Genomic DNA, 23542 nt, shown 5'->3' with positions numbered 1-23542 from the left:
ACACCACAAAACAAATAGGAGTAAGTAGGAGTAACTTTTTTTTTCCCTCTCTCTCATGAACTCAAAAGAAATATGATCGATCATATGATATAATTTAAAATGCTCCTTCAACTCAACAACTTTTTTTAAAAAGTAAACTTTTTGGTCTCCAAAAAAGTTTCAATTAAAATGTTGTTGCTCTAGCCATGGCCAGAAACTTGTTTGATCATCAATTCCACAAAACATGTTGGATAGGCTTTCTTCTTTGACACTACTATTATTATTAGTAGTAGTAGTATTTTGGTCCATTAATTTGAGATCTTGTCTTGATGAAGATGAATTGATGTGAAAGAGTTGATGAGGTACCACAACCCCATTATTACTATTATTATTATTATTAGACCTTATCATTGAAGGTGGAAAAAAAGGTCTACTAGAAATATTTGGATGATGATTGGATAATGGGCTGTCAATGGCTGGTGTTCTTGATATGTCTAGCTTTATTTCTGAGCTGTTTTCACTTCTATTGCTGCATGATCCTTCTGTTTCCTTGTTCAAATTGATTGATTCTGTTGGTTGCTCTCTATTCTTTAGTGACATTATCTGTCCACATTTGAACATAAAAACAAAATTGTTTAGGTTCTAAGCACCGACAATATAAGTTGTCAAAGATTACTTATAAAGTAGTAATTATTTATAACATGGTATTTTAATAATCTGTCATTTAAATAGGATCAGTGACATAAGTTATTCATCGCTAGTCCCTATTTATTTTTTTCAAGTGTAAATATAATGAGATAAAGATGGTATCTTCCTTATATAACAAAAAGGTTAAACTATGTGGTATATAATTTGAACTAGTACATTGAGCAAAATAATTATAATAGTACTAGTATAATAGATTAATATAACAAAAAGAACAAAGGGGTTGATAATGATGATATATGTGATTGGAGGTACTACTATATAGTCCTACTAGCTAGAAATTAATGATCAAGATATGTCTCTTCTTTTTCAGAGCTTTCTTTGGTACACTTAAAATTCATCATGATGAGAAGAAGTCAAATCAATCTAAAGAAAAACATGTGAAGAATTATTTTTTTACTGAAAATCATGCACCATAGAGTATATATCATGAAAAGGTCCAATATTTCACCAAAATAGTATATTCTTTTTAAATTTTGACAACCAATAAAATAAAAAACAACATATTATTATATGTTCAAGTTTCAAATATTTCTCCCTACACCTCCAAGAAAACAAGGTTTTCACATACATATAGTGCAACATTATGTTATTTAATTCCTACATAACAAGAAAAAGGAAACTTCAATTAAGTAATCTATATACATCATTATTAGATCATCTTTACCTGTTTCTTCTTACTTGTTTGATAATCTTTATATGATCTGATACTGTAAAAAAAATGTTCACTAGTACTAACGATGTATAAAATTTAAACATTTTTTTGTTACATACCTCTGCATGAAGCTTTTGGTTTTGAGTTTGTAAAGCATCATTTTCAGCTTTGATAGCATCAAATTGTCTCTTAAGAACTTCATAATCTTTCTCCAATTGCTTAGTCTTCCATCTTGCTCTTCTATTTTGAAACCAAATTGCAATTTGTCTTGGTTGCAACCCTAAAGCTCTTGCTAATTGCATTTTCCTTTCAGGTTCAAGTTTGTTTCCTAACTCAAAATTCTTCTCAAGAGTTTTTACTTGTTCCATATTGAGTCTTCTTTTCTTCTCACCAGCTTGTGATCCATCATCAGACAAATCATCTTCTCCATGATTTTCCTCACAAGCATTATTTCCATCCATCCCAGAAAATGACATAGATCTTTTTCCCAAAAATGAAGCAATACCTACCCCACACACACATTAAACTAAAAAATGTAAGACAATAATATCTTGTTGAAGTTGAAAAAATAATGAGTATCTGAAGTTGAAATTGTGTTTGAACATGAATTTCACTCGGGAAAAATAAAGAATTATAGAGTTTTGTGAGGCAGGGATAAGGTCTGTGTACACTCTACCTTCTGCAGATCTCACTTGTTATGTTATTGTTGTTACAAGTCAAAATAGTTTTTTAACTTCATATTCTCTATTTCAAGTTGAAGTAAACAAAATTGTGAAACAAACATTGATTTGTGAATAATATTTCAACATTTGCAAATAATAAGTATATATGTTCAAACACCTAACTAGAAGAAAAAGTTTATTAAAACAATTAATAAATTAATTAAAGAAAATTATTAAAAATAGAGAAAAGAGAAGAAACTAAACCATGGAAGTCTTGAGGTGAGCATGAGGGAAGAATGGGATTGAGAGAAGTTGAAGGTTGATGTTCATCTTCATGATGAGGAGTTTGTAGCATGAAATTTGTTGGAAAGAAAGCCATTTCATAATTAGTGCAAGTCATAACCTATAACACTTTTTCCCACAACTCCAAATATCTATGACTATGAATATTCATAATGCTTGAGAGAGGAGTAAAATAATTGAGATCAAATAATTCTCTTCAAGAAATGAGGGGAAAAATGTTTATATAAGTATGAAATACTACTAAGAGTATATTTATCTCTTTTTAGTATAAAATAAATAAAAGAGAGAGAGAGCTATTTGAAAATATAAATAAGGTAGTGTTAATTTAGAAGGAGAGGCACTCTATTCTTGTGATGAAAGGATGGCTTATATACCTTATCAACTACAAGAGAACCTTTTCTTTCCTATTTTATCTTCTTTTTTTTGGTTTATTGTTATGTATTTGTATGGTAGAGATAGGGTGTTGGATGTTTCTTAATAGTAGTACTTTTTTTCACCATGATATTCAATATCTGTATTGAGTCCAACTAAATTTACATTCATATTGAAAACTTTCATATTCAGAATTCGAACCTGAATTCTAATAGTACTTAACTCCCCGCCACCATTATTATTGATTTTATTTTGTTTCAAGTACTTACTTAAGTTAACTTTCAAGCACTACCAAGTTATCTTTTCTCATTAATCCCTTTTAGTTATTTATTTTAATTAATTAATATTTTGGCTTGTTAAGTGACAAAAGTGGGCAGTGTGTATCTTTCTGTAATGACAGTTGTCCTTGATGAATTTAAATCAGGAGGGCAACTGATTCTTTTGCTATAGGACAGAAAATGGGGTTCATATTTTATTGATTTTAGGGGCATAGTGGGTAGTTTAGAGAAAAATAATACTAATATTAATTCTCCATTATAATCTTTTAGTGTATGTTGCAAATATAAGGTAAAAGAAAAAAAAAGAGTTTTGATACATATTTTGGTCATGAGTTTAATAAATTGTCTTCTCCTTGCATAGATATATATATCTAATATCTTTTACACTATCTAAGTTAAATAATTAGGTAAACATTATTTAGAAACTTCAACTTAAATTTTATATCTATATATATATGTTGAAAAACTTATTTATTATATAAATATTAAATTATTGGAACCCAATAGCAAAAAATATAGTTATCTAAATTTCAGACTCCACCTCTATATTAACAATAGATAAATAACTCTTCAAATAATATAATACGGCGACTTAAAAAATAGCACGATAATAACCTGTTATGATTGATAAATTGAAATATGTACATGACTTTATCAATGTATACTACTTAAATTCTTTAGAAAAAAATTACTTCCTCCGTTCCATTTTATGTGGCAACATTTGACCGGGCACAAAATTTAAGAAATAAATGAAGACTTTGAAATGTTTACCAAATTGCCCTTTAAAAAGTAGATTCTTTTTTCTCTCTCCTCATAAATGTATTGGAGTATTATTTTAGACTGACAAAAAAGGAAATGGTGCCACATAAAATGGGACAGAGGGAGTATTATTTTTTTAGGTGGGGTGGGGGTGAGGGGGCGGGGGGTTAAAGAGAGAGAAGGGGGAGGAATCTAGGATGGGTCCTAGAGAGGGGGCAGGGTTTGCCACCTAACCTACCAACACCTATCGTGCATTAGGACTATGGCCTTTCCCATCCATTATCCTTTTCTCTCACTCACCATCAAACCTATATAGCCTATGTATAAATTAGGCCTCTATATCATTTTATTTTGAATTTGAGTGACATATGAAGAAAAATTAAAAGTTATATAGGAGAAGGAAGATATATACTATTCCTCGATAAGAGGGAGTTGCTTGAATAGTAAGCAATATCCCTCCTTTCAATTATAAGATTGTGAGTTCGAATCATCAAAGAAGCTCAATAGTGAAAACTCTCGAGTAGTGGGGTTAAAAAATATATATACATATTACTTCCTCTTCCTCATTTTTGCCGTACTTTTCTTTTTAATTTGTTATAAAAGTGTCTTTTTCCTTTTTTTGGCAATTCATTATTCTAATTTTCCACATAACACGTTATAGATCAGAAGATAAAAGGAAGTATTTTGGTAGATTCTATCAATTTTAAGTTTAAAACCACAAGTGTCAAAAGTTTTACTTATTTCTTATATTTTATGTCGAGTTAAAATCAGATAAACAAATTAAAATATCGAGAATATATTACTACTACTATAGTTGAAGAGAACTCTTGGAAAAGGTGCACAAAACAAACAATAACCCCACCCTCTTTTTTAATTTATTTATTTCAAATATATATATAAACCCTACCATGCATAGTTTGTTTCATTTTATTTTGTATTTGTGCCCCTCCAATCCAAGTGTCCATTATCCTCCAAAATTTGAAATGACTTTATCTTGAAACATGTCGTTATTCCCCGCTTTCCTCTCTCCTTCCTCTCTTCAGAGTTGATCAAGGACAATTTCGGGTTAAAATTATAACGGCAAAAATAAAAATAAAAAATAATAATTATATATATATATATATATATATATATGGATCCGCCAAACTTTTAAAGGAGGGCAAAGTCAGATTTTTTCATAAAGTAAAAAGTAAATTTGAATTTTTTTAATAACTATTTGATATTCGATAATTATAGACATAATCAGTGGTGTAGCCTGAAATTTCATGAAGGGTGTCCAGAAATTGTACACGAATACATTTTTTCTTTTGGATGAATGAGTGTACTAGAAAATTTTAAAAAATTAAACTACGTAATAAACATGAAAAAATTGAAAAAAAATATGTAATATACATGAAAATATTTGAAAAAAAAGTATGTAATATACATTAAAAAAATTATAAAAAAAAAGGAAAAAGATGAAAGGTGCACTAGAAAATTTAAGAAAGGGAAAACATTTGAAAAAAGAGAGGCTTAAAGCTGCTATTAGAGAGATTTGAACTCACAAACGCTTAAAGAGTTGGCTCTTTCAAGGCACCTTAAATCACTAGGCTACAACATCTTGTTGTGTTAAGGGTGTCCAGAATATGTTATTTAACTATTTTGTATATTATTTTTACTTGTATATACGGTATAATTTTCCGACGAAGGGTGTCCAATTGGACACCCTAAAGAGTATGTAGCTACTCCCCTAGACATAATCATAACTAATTCGAATCTACGCTACGCATAGTGTCCATTAGAGGGGGGGAGCGCTTTCAATCAAGAATCTGTCTATTTTCAAGTCTCGAAGGATGAATTTTTCAAATGAAGAAATCTCATTCATTCCACTATTGGCGATTTTGTTCCCTTTCTATTTTGTCCACCAATAGTCCACTAAAAAAAAAAAAAAACATAAATAAACGATCCTAATGTTTGGTTAAAAATCCAGTCAACTTTTTCTGCGAAATTTCTTTTCAACCAAATGCCAAGAAAGAATAACTTCTTCAATATAGTTTTTCCATTTTTGCAAAAAATTGACTGAAAAAAATAACATTTTTTTTGGAAAAACTAAAAACTACTTTTAAACAAATTTTTTTTTTTGAATTTTTGAACAATACTCCATGAATTCTAAATGCAATTCTTGGTGAGATTTTGCACATTTTCATAGATATATATACACATAAGTTATTATAAGTATAATAGTGACATGTGAACTAAACTTATCTATTATTTGAATTTTGAACCAATACCTAATAAACTCAAGAACCCTAAAGATTCACATAAAATAACATTAGTTGGTACAAAATTGACCCCATATCCAATACTCATTAGTATTGGAATTTTCAACATGTACATTGTTGATTGAACATATATAGAACATTCGTGATAGATTAGAAATTTTGATTGCATAGGTCATGTGGTATGTTATTACATGGAAAAATTGTCATAACCAAATATAGAAAGATTAGGACAAAAGATTCTTCTTGTAAGATTCAAGAACAAGCTAGGGTTACAAAATAATGTAAGCACAAGTAAATTATTGAGACCTTACAATACTTAAAGTGGTTAATTGATGTGTACATTTGTCATTGATGAAAAATTAGAGAGGAGGTTGTAAGTCTCTATCAACACCACCACAATTATTTTAAATTTTTTTTGTTTGCCTAATATATTTCTTTCACATCACAACCTATTTTTCTTGTTTGAATATAAAATCCATTTGTATTGTTTGTAAAAAATTTCAGTACTTTTCACATTTCTATTCTTTCTCTACCTTAAATTACCATTTTCTTAGAATTGCCATTGTTTAATTTGGAATATGTTTTTGTTGGGGAATAATAAAGTAAATAAAAATTTGTTCTTTTTAACAAATTTTAGATGAGAATAGTCGTCTCATACTTCAATATGATATCAGAGCAGGTCATGATATTTGAATTTCACCCTCGCTCATTATAAAAAAAATCAACATGCTTGACGAATGACAAAAAAATATCAAATTTGTATGTGAGAGGAGGCATGTTTGAGGCATAATTAGTACATAAATTATATTATGTCCTTTCCCACTTGAGCTTTTAGATGAAATGGTCGTACACTTCTTAGGAAAAGGTAGTGGGCTCACGAATAGGGACAGAACCAAGTATGTGCAAGGGGTTCATCCGAAACCTCTTCGGCGAAAATAACATTGTATATTCAAGATTAGATTATATATATATATATATATATATATATATATATACACACACACGATCAATGTTGAATTCTCTCACTTCTTTGAGTGTGTATTTATTTATATTTAAATCACTTAACGAAAATTCTGATCCTGCTACTCCTTATGAATAGGTGAATGGAAAGATAAGGTCGAATTTGAAACCTATATACACATATCGCAACATGAAGTTAAAATTAAGTGATGTATTACCAAATAAAAAAAAATGATTGATTCAATGAGATAGGTATAAATTTATAATTTGTACTTTTGTAGTCGCTAACATTCAACTCAATCTCTATTTTTTTTTTTAAAAACATTATTAATTTTTCATTAATTGTAAGGTATTTAATTAGACAGTACTCTAATTAATAACCTATAAGATATATAACTAGACATGGAACATTAGGACCCATAGAAAATTGAATAATATTCGAATACAGCAAAGAGTGTCCCTTCCTTCTGTGCCAAAATTGGCCACAAACACATGCTGCCACAAATTAGTTGTTGATTTAACGATTCATCCATTTCTATCACTCTATCAAATTGATTGAATTCAACTTATATCTCTAAGCCATCGAGATACGAATTCGATCAAACTCATTTTGTAATTTAAAAGGAGAAATATCTCGAACCTTATAATAAGTTTCAAAATCTGACTCCGCGTCTGAATAAGACTATTATCAATAAATAGTATAGTAGTATATATTTATAATTATTATTCTTGTGGTACTTTTCTCTCATACCTTCTCCTACCATATAAAGTAAGGGAGACTGACACTATGCTTTATAGAAAGCAAAGTGATAAGGAATTGCGAAAAAGTCCCTGAAAAAAGGAAGCGATTTTTCCTGGAAGAGCCAATTTTTTATTTTTTTTTACCATTTACAAACCCGATAACTCCATTTTATTTTTTCAAGAAAATAGAAATTAATGGACCATAGATGTGACTCATTCATTTTTTTTTCGTACCCTTCTTTTTTTATATAAATATGGAAGTGTCGTGGGGAGCTACATGCATGGGATTCCTTTTGCTTTTGTGGTATTTTTTTTCTTATATATATATATATATATATATTAATGCATTCAAACGTATGTTTATGATGAGGGTATCATTGGCTGCCTAGTTTATTCATGAATATTGTGGGACTTGGAGTATCAAGAACTATTAGTCCTTAATTTTATTTCAAATTCAAATGTGTCTAGATAATTTTCAATTCTTAAAACAATTAGTGAAAATATGCGATATCATATGTACTTTAAAAGAAAAGTTAAATAAACTCTATGAATAATAGAGTGTATGTTGATCTTACTCTTATCTGACATGATATCAAAATAGAGCATCCATCACTAAATTTACTTTCACCATCCCGATATATATATATTGTACAACTATATCTGAAATAAATGATGGAGATTGAGAAATATTTTGAGGGTATTGGGACCCATTTTCATGTACAAATTTTATTAATTATTTCAAAATAAATAAAATAAAGAATATTATATGTATTTTTATTTTATTATATATATATATAAGGCAAAGACAAGAGAAGGAAACATCACAGCATCACATGACTTTATTAGTTGGAAGTTTCAATAATCCCATTGGAAATAGGGTGGATCCATGTTCTTAGTTTCTGCTATCCTCATATACTTGGAATTTTTAAAAAAATTTAAAATAATTTTTAATAGTTTATATATGATATAATTAAATATTCACTAAATTAAATTAAATTTATTTATTTTTTTAAAAAAAAGGTAAATGAATTTTTTGCCTCCACATGCCCCTCATTTATAAGAGTTCTGATGTGTTCAGCTTAAAAACTGATCCCATGTGCTTTCTCTTCTATGCTTCACACTCTTCTTTGAAAGCGATTTGTCAACTAATTGCTTTTTCTCGAATTTGATTTTTGATTCGGTATTCAATATTTAATTACAATTTTTTTGATAAATTATTTATATATTAATCGAATTTCTTAACACGAATATAAAAGTTCAATCAAAACTAGTGACCAAGGAGTTATCGGTTGCTTAAGTGGAAAGCATCTATATAAACCGAATTAAGGGTGGTTAGCATGAGTATATTTTTCGAAAAATTATACCATGGGATGAAAATAATTATGTATATATAGGTTAAAGACTATTTGGAGATATATATTAATCTTTTTTTAATACGGTAAGTGAAATTTCTACCTTCGTCACTGTTCTCGACCTTCAATTTTAAGATTGTGACTTCGAGTTATTAAGGAGCTAAAGGTGAGAACTCATGGAAAGGTTGGAAACAAAATCAAAGTTACTAAATTTTGCTTAATTTGTAATTAAAACTCTACCTCTGCCTCTATAAATAAATGAGCGACTAATCTAAATTCGTTTCGGCCACTAAGAAATTCCATTATAGGAGGTAAATCGCTTCCTACAAAACGTAATCTTACTCTAAAAATTCGAGTTCAAAACATTTATTTAAAATTGAAAAAGTACTTATCACTTCACTATATATGTAGTGGTACTTGTTCTATTCTTTTTTTTTATTATTAAAAATGTGTAATGGTGGATTCGATTTTTATTTTTTTTAATTTACTGTAACGTTTTGATCGAGTTGGGCCACTTGAATTTGTCTATTGGGATTAAATATGTAATGCATCTTCTAACTTCCTTATTATTATTTTTTTTCATTTTGGTAGATGCAGTTTTCATTATCTTAATTAATTTAATTTTAATACGTAGCTACGAATTGTAAATATTGAAACTGTAGCTAAGGAACGGCCTAAAGTTAGCTATTTCTGAAAATTGTCAGTTGTATATAACTTATAACTAGTAAGGTCATGAAAACTATATAGTCTATATATATAGGGACTACACACACAAAAAAAAAGAAAAAGGGAAAGATATATTCATAGTAATTATGTTGCTTAATTGAAAGACAGTTCCCCCCCTAAGAAATTGCATGGTAAAAGTTCAACAACACTATCATCATGAAGTTGCCAATTCAACCACTCACATAATTTTCAATCTTTTAGAACTATTATGTAACAGTATGGTCTAACTGTTAAGATATTGTATGTTTTGGATCTAAATCATCGATATAAATTTGTTTCTCGAGGTAATTTAATTAACCCCGTTTGAAGAATTGATTATGAACTCATTCTTATATATAAGGTCATTAACTTTTTTTTCTTTCATTGTGATGTGAGACACTCCTTCAGAGATTTGCTCTCCGTTATGAGCGTCACATATATTTTGTGTGCAAAATCTTAAAGTCTATATGGACTTATCGATTATCGAATTGTGGGTGCATGATGTTCTATCTAATCAGTAACACTAACCTGCCGTTCGAAAACAATCATTTTTCTTTAATGTTGTTGAATTATGTCCTTCTTTATACAATTGTAAATATTATATATAGTAGAGTATATTTTCATTTTTTTTAAAAATGTGTAACAACTTAAATTATTTTATAGTAACTCTTGACCGTGAAGAGAAAAGGTGTATTGAGTGGAATTTGAAGGAAGGAAAGAGGTGCATATATTTGTATGGAATATACTATATAATATATAAACGTGATATTTAATTTGGCCTCAATTGATAATTATGCTTTTTAATATTTTGGGTGTGCACAATGTAGATACACATGTTCTACGTGATATAATACACATGTAACGACATTACATAAGATACATGTGTCTAATTGTTCTACTTTACACAATTTTAAGTGTGTACTTATGCATATCCAAAATTGAAGAACATAAATATCAACTGGGACCAACTTACCTTGAATATAAGATAAATAACTTCAGACCATTATGTCTGAAGTTATATCACAACTAGAAACAAATTAAGGGTGAATCGATGAAAATTTGTGATAAAACATAATTCTATCAAAATATTTTAAAAATTAGCCACGGAATATTTTATAATGGAAAATTTTAATGGAAAAATAATGATTCTTTTTAGTAAATGTATGTTGCGAACTTAAAACAAGTTTAATTAAACCATTATTCTTTCTACTGTTTTTATTTTGAAAAAAAAAATAATCTCTTGAACTTCTGATGGAGATTGAGAACAATTTCACTTGCCATTTATTTCAAATAAAAAAAAACTTATTGAAAATCAAATAGAAACATAAAAAGTACAAAAACTGAACGTTGAACTTTAAATATTTTTCATTAGAACAACCTCACTTGCTTATAATTCGCTTTAAGATACTAATAATACCGTTTATTATTTTGTTAATGAATACCATTAAAAACGCTAAAGATTAATAGTCGGTGTATACTTCATGCATAGTTAAGTTAGATTCAATTTTTTGAGTGTATCATAATGTATAGTCAATGTATAACTCATGTATAGGTAAGCTATATTGTATAGTCAATGTTTACTTTCTATGACTTTTGGCTAGATATATTGTATACTCAGTATATACTTTCTATGATATATAAAGGCGGATTTAATATTTGAAGTTAATACCGATCTAAGCAAAAGCTACTAGATTCCCGTGAACCTCATGTACATCGTACTCTAGATCCGTCACTGTTGATATAGTGACATATAAGTTCAGGAAGCAAATATTTATGTGAGAATGAAACAATTCAAATTAACATTCAAAGTGTTAAATGTTAAGCCAACAAACTTCATTATACATTGATCTTTTGTTATAAAAATTACGAGTTACTTTTATCCAGTTAGCTAAAATATGGCAACGAAATTGACCAACAGGTACGTGTCAAATTAGGGTTTGGGTCTAACTCACACCCCAGAAGCTAGCTCATAGAGATGAGGATTGTCCAGGCCGTACAAGGAGCTCAGGATTCCATTCAGGGGAAGAGAAGGCAACTAACACGAGTATAACACTGACAAATCAACAGATTCCGCTACAAAACAAATATGAATGAGTGGAAATGTACTCCTCGTGTTGATTTGTTGGTCATTCAACTAATAGTTATTATCTCAGAAAGTCACTTTCTTTGTTGAAAGAAGATTGAAATAATAAAGAAGAAAGACGACTTTATGAAGTAATAACTATTAGTTGAATGACCATCTGACAGATGAACATGGCAAGGATTAACATATTTACCAGATAAGAGTCAAGGAGATGATATTCTATTCCAATCAGGAGGTTGTATAGTAACTGTGAACGCATCATTTGCCATATTTTCACGTTGCGTTGTTTGAATTTCCTCTGCTGAATTAGCAACAGACCAGCTGCACCAATTTACTTCAATGCTTTTTAGAGAAACAACGTCCTCGAAATAAGAAGGGATTTTCTCATGCCTCTTACAGTTTGTTAAAACCAAACGTTCAAGACTAGGGAACGAATCCTCAGAAATCGACCATTGAGCAAAGTTGAGGCTGTCCAATTTTACGTATTTGAGTTCAGGGTCATTCACATTCCACTGAACTCCTTCAAAGGCTTTGTTTAGTAACTTTAGAACCTCCAAGTATAACCAATGCTGATTGATTCCAAATCCAATACCTTAACAAGTTTGAAGCTGTTAAGGATGAAGGAGATATCACGCGCCATTGTAGTATACTGATCATCACTGGTGGCATTGGCAACTTTTTAATTCTAAACTTTCCACATGACATGTTCAAAACTACAAGATTAAATGACATTTTGGTGCATTCTATCTTTAGTTTAAGACCACAAGATTCAAAAGTCTACTTTATTTTTCTGAAACTTCATATCAAGTCAAAACCAGACAAACAAATTGAAACAGAGTGAGTAGTATATATAGTTCTTTTGTACCTATAGATCCAGAGCAGAAAATTCTCCTGTTTGGCCTTCTCCGAGCAGAATTTGTGCAATAGATCATGAACACGACACGTTTTCAACTTGCCATTGAACCTCTTCTCCATGTCCATGACTAGATTTCTACTAATAAGGTTTTTCAAGAAATCTTGTGCAACATCTTCTAGTCCTTTTTCCTTATTTTCATGTACGAAACCTTGTGCCAACCATAACCTTGTCAATTTCGAGACGTGAATGCTTTTGCCCCTCAAAAATCCTCCAAAATACAAAAAGCAAAGCTTCAGATGATGTGGCAAATTCATGTAACTGAATCCAATTATCGACATGCTCTCTTCCAAGCTATCGATGTTCAGTGCATCTAGACTTTCTTCTCCAATTTTTAATACCTTGAAAGCACATATGTAAATAGTCCCATGCTTTTGTGTCCCATACATCATCAATGAGGATTAAGAATCTCTTCCTCAACAAAACTTGACGCAACTCTTTAGCTAATTGATCATCTGCTTTCTTCGTGTGATCAGAAGGCTCAACATCATTCAAAAGAGTAAGTAACAATTCTCCTCTCCATGAATATGCTCAACACTTACCGTGAATATCAAAGTAACAGGAAACTATCTGATCATTGTAAATCTGCTCGGCAAGAGTAGTCTTGCCCAAACCAGGCATGCCTACTTTGTGCCTTTTCAGTAACACTTATTACAAGACCATAAACTTCATCATGCTCACCATTGTTCTCTGAAAAATGATTGAGAAACGATCTTCCAATCTGATGCTTCAGTTCGGTAATTAAGTCAAGCTTAGAATGGAACAGCTCCTCCAGCTTGCCCAAAAAACAATTGAGGAATCCTAATCCACTAGTCTTGGGGGAAGCCAAAGAGTGAAGAGTCTAGGACTTTAAAACAAATTATTTTCGCCTCTTCTTCAACAAACTTAACCACTTGTTTGACATCATAAAGATATAACAAGTGATACCAAACAGGATTATCTCAGACAGAGAAGAAAATGATATACTTTGAACTATTAACGATCTCTTGAACACGTTCTGCGAGGTCCTTGAGTTCTTCATGCATATCGCGGTGCTGTACAATATCTTCAAGGAAAGATCACTCATTATTGTCTCGTGCTCATAGACGAAAGAATATGCAGCAAACATGAGGAATCTCAGAGATATCAGCTTCTTTTCAAGAACTTCACCTTTTGTGATGTGAGGGACAATAAAATCCTTTATACAGTTCCATAGAACAAGAACACTCTCAAGCAAAGAATCTACGTACAAATGTCATCATCTCGGCAGTGATTCCGATAGTTGATCTTAATGGCCTTGAATCTTTTATTCGCCTAGCAATGAACGCCGGCAGGGGCGTATCTACAGGGGGTGCCGTGGGTTCACGTGAACCCATGCTCCCCTCTCTAGATCATATATAGTAGTGTTATATGTTAAAAAATATTTAAATATAGATATGTGAATCCACGTTCAAAGTATCATTTAATAATATGATGATGATAGGATAGGGTGCACCTCTCTGAGTGAGGATAGAAATTTAAATCTTATATTTATCTTCTGTTATTGAGTAACACCTCTCCAAGTGGTTATCAATTATACTTTTGGCGTTTCAACTGATTTTTCTTTTGTTTTTTTCTTAAATCTTTCAAAATTTTCAAGTGTGTTACATTGAAAATTCTTAAAAAAATTTAGCACTATAAATTTTTTTATTTAATCAAATCAAATGTGTATATTAAAATTTAAAACTAGTAGTATTATATATTTTGGACCTATAATTTTTAAAATTTAATGGTTCATATTAAGAACCTAAAAGTCAAACCGATCAAATTTATATTTAAGAAGCATTTTTTCGTAATCGTGCACCCATCTTACCGAAATCCTGGATACGCCTCTGATTATTTACGCCAGGTTTAGTTTTTTCAGCACCTTTGAAGTCATTCTGATTGAGACCTTTGTCCGGCCTTCTTCATCCATATGGCACCATATCTCATAGAAGTCATTCTCTTTTTTTTTTTTTTTTCTTTAAGTTGAATATTCTTTTTTTTTTATCACTAGATAAAGTCTAGCGGTCTTTTATTAAACATAAAAAATATCAATAGGGACAAGTACAAGCAAGGAGGGCTAGACCTTACCTTACTAATCCTAATGAAATACCTAACAAGCATGAAGAAAATAATAGCTAGAGAGAACTAAGTATTTTCTGATCATCACAGAGTTTGTAATACACTCCATGATGATATTACAAACGAGGATGCTTAAATAATGTAAAAATATGTCAATCAAGAAGAAAGTTGAGTTACCAGCCTCAAACTTTCTATTACTAAAGCATGAATTAAAAAAAATTGATTGCCCATCAAAAGTAACTTGAAACTTGTCTTCTTCTTCAAACCTATCCAACAACACTTGATGATTCATACCTTCTTTATGGATTTATTGGATCTAGTTGAACCTATTGATACTGTCAAATGGTTTTGCTTTGCATGTTGAATCAGTAGGTGCCTTGGAACAAACTCCTCAGTCATTTTACCATCCCAACTATGTTGCCTTCCATATGTCTTCTTTTTGCTTTTGTTGCTTCCACTTCTTTGTTGCCTAGGTGATATATCCCCTTCCCTAGCCACTCTATCAAAGCAAATGTCCAACATATTGTCTTCCTCATCTTCATCAAGAGAATCCTCACCCAAATCATTTGTATTTGACACTAAGGCAATTGACTCATTCTTCCTTGCAAGCACACATTTAGGCACAAATACAGGAGCTTCTAGACTTAATTTGCTATTTAAAGTAGGTGGTGAGACTTGTTTTTCTTGGATCAAATCGTGGTCATTCTCTATTAACCTTACTTGCTTTCCAGTAGTCTTCAATAAAACATCAAAGCTATTCGAACATAATAGGTCTCTTGAGGCATTACTAGTATCTTGCCTCTTCTCACTGTCATGAAAATTCCCAGTCGGACCCTTTTCACTACATGGAGAATTATTTTGACTAGTAGGGAAAAGACTCCGACTACTAGTTGATTTTTTGTGTGCAACCAGTGTCCAGTATTTAGTTGGATTCTCGTTTTCAACTTACAAAACATGCTGCCCAGAATTTCAGCATCTTTAACATCAAATGTATCCATTATTTTTTGTCCTGAATCCATTAGTTTTTGCCCTGAATCAACTCGCGGCGCATCAACCCCAACTATTGGTGTTCCCCTTGTGTTTTTAGTTGCTTTAGACATCAAATTCAGCCCAACTTCTTTTGATTGCACCTCATTAGTAGTAGCCTGTTGGTTATTACAATCACTTTTGTTTTCGGTAGTTGTTTGAACACTAATATTACTTGTATCAACATCCATTGAGTTTACACGATTTTGCTCGAAAGAGGAAGCAACCAATTGTCGATCTAAAGACGTAGCTTTACTTTGATCGACATCTACAATCTTTCTTTTTTCATTTAATATCTCTCTCGCATCGCCTTGATACTTTTCACTATCATTAGTACCTTTTAAAGCACCTTCAATGATATCATCAATTTGTTTGTTATTTTTATTTCTTTTCGAAATCAAACGACAATTATCTTCATCATGACCTTGGTGCTTACAATAACTGCAATACAAAGGTAGATTATCATATACTATCTCTTGAAAAACCTCGATCAACTTACCAGATTTTCCATCCACAAACTGCAACCTTATACGATTTGGGAGCTTTTCCATTAGATCAAGTATAACCTTGACCCTAGCCGTGCTAGGTCTTGACTTGATTTGAGTAGCTTTATCTATAGCTATTGGTTTCCCAAATGTTGATGCTATAGACAACAGAGACTTCTTTGCAAACAAATTGTAACATCTCGCAACTAGAAAGAACTAGAAGGAAGTTTAAAAATCTGGAAATAGTTACTTTTGGAAAGAATGAGGAAATCTGGAAAATCTTTAAGTAAGTTATAGTGAGTTTTTGGTCAACTTCAAACGGCCATAATTCCTAGCTCAGTATGAGTTAGGTGTGATTCCAGATATGGTTGGAAAGCCCTTGGAATGATCTTTCCAGCGCCGCCAAGTTTGCGCGATTCCGAGTTTGTATGAGTGAGTTATTGTCTTTGGAAGTTGGGCTGTTGGATTAAGGAAATGTCCAATCCGGAATTTTAAGGGGTATTTTAGTCTTTTCATTGCCCTATTATTTTAATCCGTTTTTTAGGAGTTTATTATGGGTCAAATCAGATTTTAGTCAGTTTTAGAATTTGGGATTTCACGTTAGGGCTAAGGAGAAAGGAGAAGAGAAGAAGAAGGAGAAAAAGGGCAGATTCATCAATATCGATCAAGAAAGTTGGTGTTTTCGCTAAGGGTTTACTTCTACCAGGTATGTGAGGAGCTCATAACGTTGGGATCGTTCTCCCACGTGCCGAGCATGTTTATTTCAGTTGGATTTTTCCTAAAAGCATTTGAATATTGATGATCTTGATATCTATTCTTAAATTCATATATCGTTCTTGAATTTGACAGAGTTGGGAAGTTTTTGAGTTCGTTACGTCGCATCATAGGGTCGTTTTGAGTTAGGTTCTTAGGTACTTTTGCTGGGTATATGTATCTAAAAGTAATTTGAGAAAAAGGACCGAGTTTAAGTGAATTGGGGTTGGGAAACGAAGAAGGAATTTGTCAGACGAAATTAGAGAGTGGCTGCGCGTCGCGCGCTTAGTGCCCAGATTTGAACATTTTAGTTTCGCATCGCGGAGCTGACACGAGGTGTTCTGCCTCAAAAGACATTTTCGGAACCAAAATTAAATTATGCCTCTGCGTGGCGGACCCACCTTCGTATTTTTGATTTTCAGTTTTTTCTCATATTTTGCAATCTCAAATCATTCCTAAACAACATGAGATCTTTCCAATCACAAATCAAAATCCTTAAATCCATAATTCAATTCAAGGTTCAGTTGAGAGTCAAGTCAAGAGCAGTTAAGGTCAAAGTCAAGAGAAGTCAAGAGTCAAGTTAAGATGAGTTCTTACAGTCTTCAAAAGTCTTTCACAAATGTTTTAACTTTGTTTTAAGACTTAAATTTTGAGTTAAGTAAGAAGTAAAGTTGAAGTTCTTTTTTTCAAAGAAGTATATGGGGACTATGTATTCCTAAAAAGATTTACAAACGTTTTCACATTTAAATAAGAACGGAAACTGAGATTTCCAAAGAGCCTTCGGGCTAGTTTTCATAAAAGAGTTATAGCTTTCTAAATGGAGTAAGAAGGGAAACTGAGATTTTCAAGATAGCCTTTGAGCTAAGTTTTTTAGCACTAATCTCAAATCACAGAAGAAGTATGTTTTTAAAACATAAAGAGCTAGTATATTTTGGGAGTAGTATTGAGCACCGATATGGGGGAGAGTTCAAACAACTCACAGCCCCCATAAACCATGTAGCCACCATGGGTAGAAAAAAGTCATACTTTTTAGATGAACCCTTTTCACAATAGACTAGTGGATCCACTTAGTAGTTCAAGTCCTATACCTTGGCCGGGTATAGGATGCACTAGCGTGAGGTAGATCGTTGTATCATCACTATAGCTCTTATGTGATGGTTGTCGGTTAGAGAAACTCCCACAGAAGTTATTGTATTTTTATATACATCAATTTATTTGTATTTTTACATACATCTCAGAGTTAAATTGTATCTTTGCATACACACAGAGTTGACATCATGTTTTTAAATAGCTTTTCTTTATTTGCACTTGTTTTAAACTGCTTTATATTGAAATGAGTTCAGTTAAGTATTCATGAGTTGAGAAGAGTCAAGGTAAGTGTTTCTTTCAGATTCCTTTTCAAGCCTATGTTGTTTTAGCATTCCAACTCGTATACTCGCACACTCAATGTACTGATGTCAGTTGGCCTGCATCGTCTTATGATGCAGGCACATGTAACTAGGATCGGCATTCCAGTACACCGTTGATCCAGTGAGCAGTTCAGAGTCAGTCGGCGAGCCTCCTTGCATTCCGGAGGATCTATTTTCATTGCTTTCTAGCTAGTTCATTATGATGTTGTGGGGTTTATCCCAACATCCATCTTAGTTGTTTTAAAGGCTTCATAGATAGTCATATGTTAGTCCTTTGAGTCTTTTCATTATCAGTCCTTATTGTTAAGACTTGGGTTGCCACATTTGGCCAAGTTGAATGTTTAACCATTAAACATTCGCAGTTATTTTATTATTCAATTCAGTTAAGTGTTATTAATCATTATAAGTATGAATATTGTCTTCCGCTAAGTTAAGTAAGCCAGGCCAAGGGTTCGCTTGGGGCCAACAATGGTCTTCGAGTGCCAGTCCCGCCCAGGGTGTAGGTTCAGGGCGTGACACAAATCTGGAGATAAGTTCGGTAAAGAAATCCAAACCACAGCTAACGTCGTTTCCTCCTTAGGGTTATATTCAATGGACCATGGAAAAACCCCACATTGGTGCCCCTCTCATTTGTAGAGAAGATAATTAACTGAGCGGGATAAAGCTAGTACATAATCTTCATATAGATCAAACCTTAACAAAATTTGTCTTGGAGCAAGTAATCCAATTAAACAATTGCCCTTGGTCCCAAGATGTTTCGGTAAAATTGACCTTAATACCTTCAAATCTGGCGCACCATGGGATAATTTAAACACCACTGCTTGATGTAATCCCTCTTCGATCATAAAGTCTTGCCTTTCCTCCATTGAAAACGTGATAGTAGGTTCTCCATGAATTATTTCGATTGATTTTACAATTGTTTTTGAGTTAATTAGGGCAGATTGTTTAGGATTTATAGTAATGGAATTGAAAAGGGTGGCATATGTGGTGGTTTGGGGTGGTGGGGCAGGATAGATTGCCTCAAAAGGAGGCCGTCCAGTGGCCGTAGTAGCCATGACTGCTGCCTGCCGACCTAGGGTTTGAAAAGTAGTCCCCGTAATCCGTCTCTTTGATTGTCTTTCGTTCTGCTATCGTTCCACACAAGTTGAATATTCTAATTCATAAAAATCATAAAAGTCATTCTAAACTTCTTCAAATAACGACTTAATTTATGGAGAAAGCCTATTCTCAGGGTTATGTATCTCCAATTGCTTGAGAAATATATGTACAAACTTTAGCTGTTTTTTAGCACCCTCCAATTCATTATTCACCGAATTTCCCAAATGTCTTTTCTTCACCAAGTTTATACTACTTATAACTTCACTGCAAAGCTTTGCAGCCATCTTAAATTCTAGATTAGTATTAATCCTGCAAGTTATAAATAAAGATCTTTAATTAGAACTTGACACGATAAATAAAGCACCAACATTTACAATTACTAAGGCTAACCATATTCTGAAAGTAGAGTAACTCCTTTTTTCAACTTTAGACAACTCTATCTTGTTTCATTTCATTGATACCGTGTCATATGTGACATTGACTTGTAAAGTGATAGGAAGATACCCTTAGGACCAAAATAATTAGATGTTATGCGGAAGCTAGAAAAGCAATCTTGAAAGACGATAAATAAGAAGAAAAAAAATTGAGAAAAATACCAAAAGAGACAATAACTTAACATGATTCAGTCAACCGACATACATCCACGGGTGAAGATGAGCAATCCACTATATAAAAGAGAGTACAAAATATCAAGAGAAATAACCTCACAAAATTCACTTAGAATGAAAAAGGGTTCACTCAACTGGCAAACAAGACTCTCAAATTCCCTAAGACTACATTGTAGATGCGCGCTACAGAGTCCAAAATCTTTTCCTACGTTCAAATGGTACCCGGAGCAAGCAAACTTAATCTAGAATGGAACCTTCCAAATCCTTAACACAAAGACGAATTTCTACAGTTTGCAAAACTAAGATTACAAAGTTATAAAGTATAATCAATCTAAATCAGGTTTACAAATATATCCTTACGAAATTTTCTAACAACAACAACTTAGACTTAAATTCTATCGGTTTTCATATTGATTGTTGTTGCTACTGGTATTCCTTACTGTATTTTCTTTTCCTACTTGTTTCATATAAGTTTTACTCGAGCTTAGAGTCTATCGAAAACAACATCTCTATCCCTAAGGATAACGCTACGTAGACTTCACCCTCCCTAAACACCACTTATAGGACCTCATAATGAAAGGATTTGCAGAAGATGACAATTGTCCTTTTGTATAGACGTTGTAGCCAAAGTTATATGAAAACTATCGTAAATAAGGTAATAGTCTCCTAAATATATACATCTTCCTAAAATAGTGCACTCTTACTAATTCTCCTAATAGGTATGTTGTTATAATAAGTACTAGAAATTTTCTATATTTTCTATTGGCATATAAATCTCATGAGTAATATAAGTAAAAAAACATTGAAATTTTTTCCCTTTATTAGCAAAAAAGCAAAATGCACATTGCAATAGTTCCATAACTTACTTTGATTCGTTGTCAACCTCAACTCATGTGCTGAATCATCAAATTTGCAATTAAACAGAGGTTTAATTAATTCACTTCAATGAAGAAAAAAAAGGCTGGAAACATTTTTTTTAAAAAAAAATTGGGGGTCTTCCAAATAAGTTAAGAATATGCTCAAATAGAGAATCAAACAAAAGCTCAGTACCTTTTGTAATTTTGCTTTGTTGTATACACAGGAAACAGTGAATAAGACTTTCTGATGAGTGAAAGATAGGTTCTTAGTATGATTTTTCTCTTTTTACTTTAAAATAATTATATATACGTTAAACTAATTACATAATCACTCATTTCTCCTCCTCTTTCTCCCTCCTTCTTTATGAGCAGGACAGGAGAGAGGAGAGAGAATCCAAATATTTCAGGTACATGTGAATCATGCTCCGTTACAATGTATTTGATATAAATTATATCTAATTTGACCTGCATATATCCAAAATACATGCATTTGAGCCTCAAATATCTAATTTGACCAGCATGTATCCAAGGTACATGTATAAATATCAGTTCAGGTCAAGTTAGAGAGCATATTTATATAGTATGTCTTATAAAAAACAGAAAAGGGCCAAAAATACACTTGTACTATTCGAAAAGGTTTAAAAATATCCCTCATCCATCTATTGAGCTAAAAATACTCCTCAGTCAATCTTTTTGGTCCACTATTACCCTTTAAACTAACAACCTTATATTTTTTAATTATTATTAATAATAATTATTACGTGGGGTCTTTCTATTGATAAAATTTAATTCCTACTCACCAAACTTTCTCCTACCCCACCCACCCATATTGACATCCCTTGACCCAAATACAAGATCCGTTAAAAATTTTAAAAAATGGAATCATCTCTTCCCCCTAAATCTAATATCCTATTTTTCTTCTTCTCCTTTCTTATTAAGCAATTTCAAGATTAATCTCAAGTGAAATATAGATTTAGTTTTTTCTTCTCAATGCAAATAATGTTCAGAATGAAATCATCTGCTAAGATGCAAAATTGGTGCGGCTTATGTCAGATGTTAGGCCTTATATAAAACTAATCTTTTAATGTGAATAGGCCTATCTAGATTTTAAATTTTAGTTTCTGTTAAAAGTCTTGGCATTTCAGATTACTTCAATGAGCTTCTCTTACCTTACATGATGTACGCTAGCTGGTGAGGATTACATTCACAGTTGCAAATTATAAAAAAAAGGGCAACTTATACTGAAAAATATATAAGCACACTTGTATCAACTTATAGTGAAATTGATCTTGAAATTGCTTAATAAGAAAAGGAAAATAAGAAAAATAGGATATTAGGTTTAGAGGGAGAAGAGATGATTCAATTTTTTTTTATTTTTAAATGGATCTTGTATTTGGGTTTGGGTCAAGGGATGTCAATATGGGTCGGGTGGGGTAGGAGAAAGTTTGGTGGGTTGGAATTAAACTTTATCCATTAGAAAGACGTCACGTAATAATTAATAATGATAATAATTAAAAAATATAAGGTTGTTAGTTTAAAGGGTAATAGTAGACCAAACATATTGACTGAGGGGTATTTTTAGCCCAATAGGTGGATGATGGATATTTTTAAACCTTTTCGAATAGTACAGGGATATTTTTGGCCCTTTTACGTATAAAAAATGACAATAATCAATTCTTCTACTTTGTGTTTTCTGACTTCATGAAATGAGACAAAATGGCATATTATAATTGATATTCCTCTATCTGTCATCCATACATTAAGAAAATACCAATTCATTAGTCAGTCTACTCTTTTAGTCATTGTTTAATTTCTCTGCTATTTTATTAGTAATTAATTAATATGATCATCAAGAAATTATCTTTCACTAATCAAAAAGTCTTCTTCCTCTAAACATTCTTTTTTCAGTATACAAAAAAAGCAAAATTACCAAAGGTGAGCTTTAATTTTCTTTGATTGTCTATTTGAGCCTATTAATCTTCACTTATTTGTAAGACCCCCAATTTTATTTTGTTTCTTTAAAAAAAATCAGACTTTTTTTCTTCATTTAAGTGAATTAATTAAATGTCTGTTTATTTGCAGATTTGGTGATTCAACAAAGGACTTGAGCTTTACATCATATCAAAGTAAGTTATATATAGTTGATACATACTTATTACTTGGGATTATGTTTTAGACTTTTAGTCACGTTAGTACGTTTACTTTAGATCTTATGTTTTCTAGGAGTCTTTTAGTATCGTATGAGATTAATATGTCAGTAGAAAATATAAAAAAATTCTAGTACTTATTACAACAACATATTCAGTGAAATCTCATAAGTGGTATTTGGGGAGGGTGTAGTCTACGCAGCCTTACCCGTACCTTATAAGGGTAGAGAGGTTGTTTCTGATAGACTCTCGGCTCAAGTAAAGCATATATCAAACACGTAGGAAAAGATAGTGAATACCAGTAGCAACAACAATTAATATGAAAACCGATAGAATCGAAGTTTATGTA

General features: G+C 31.7%; 2 protein-coding genes and 1 pseudogene across 2 annotated transcripts in view; 1 reads left to right on the top strand and 2 right to left on the bottom strand.

Moving 5' to 3' along the window:
* The window catches only part of LOC125830748 (probable serine/threonine-protein kinase PBL3), a 253789-nt gene that overhangs the window by 159097 nt on the left and 71150 nt on the right, over positions 1–23542 (top strand). The window lies entirely within an intron of this gene.
* On the bottom strand, positions 135–2644 carry LOC125830752 (homeobox-leucine zipper protein ATHB-13-like). The gene is made up of 3 exons (XM_049509921.1): positions 2266–2644; positions 1459–1844; positions 135–582 (listed from the first exon to the last, which is right to left on the bottom strand). Exons 1-3 carry the CDS (start codon positions 2399–2401, stop codon positions 160–162), a joined length of 945 nt encoding a protein of 314 aa, XP_049365878.1. The 5' UTR covers positions 2402–2644; the 3' UTR covers positions 135–159.
* LOC125830740 (uncharacterized) lies at positions 12019–16387 on the bottom strand (annotated as a pseudogene).

Source organism: Solanum verrucosum, unplaced genomic scaffold (assembly GCF_900185275.1).
Source record: "Solanum verrucosum unplaced genomic scaffold, falcon-dt-bn FXZP01000154.1, whole genome shotgun sequence".
NCBI lineage: Eukaryota > Viridiplantae > Streptophyta > Magnoliopsida > Solanales > Solanaceae > Solanum > Solanum verrucosum.
Note: the sequence above shows the minus strand (reverse complement) of the source record. Positions and strands in the feature narration are given on the sequence as shown.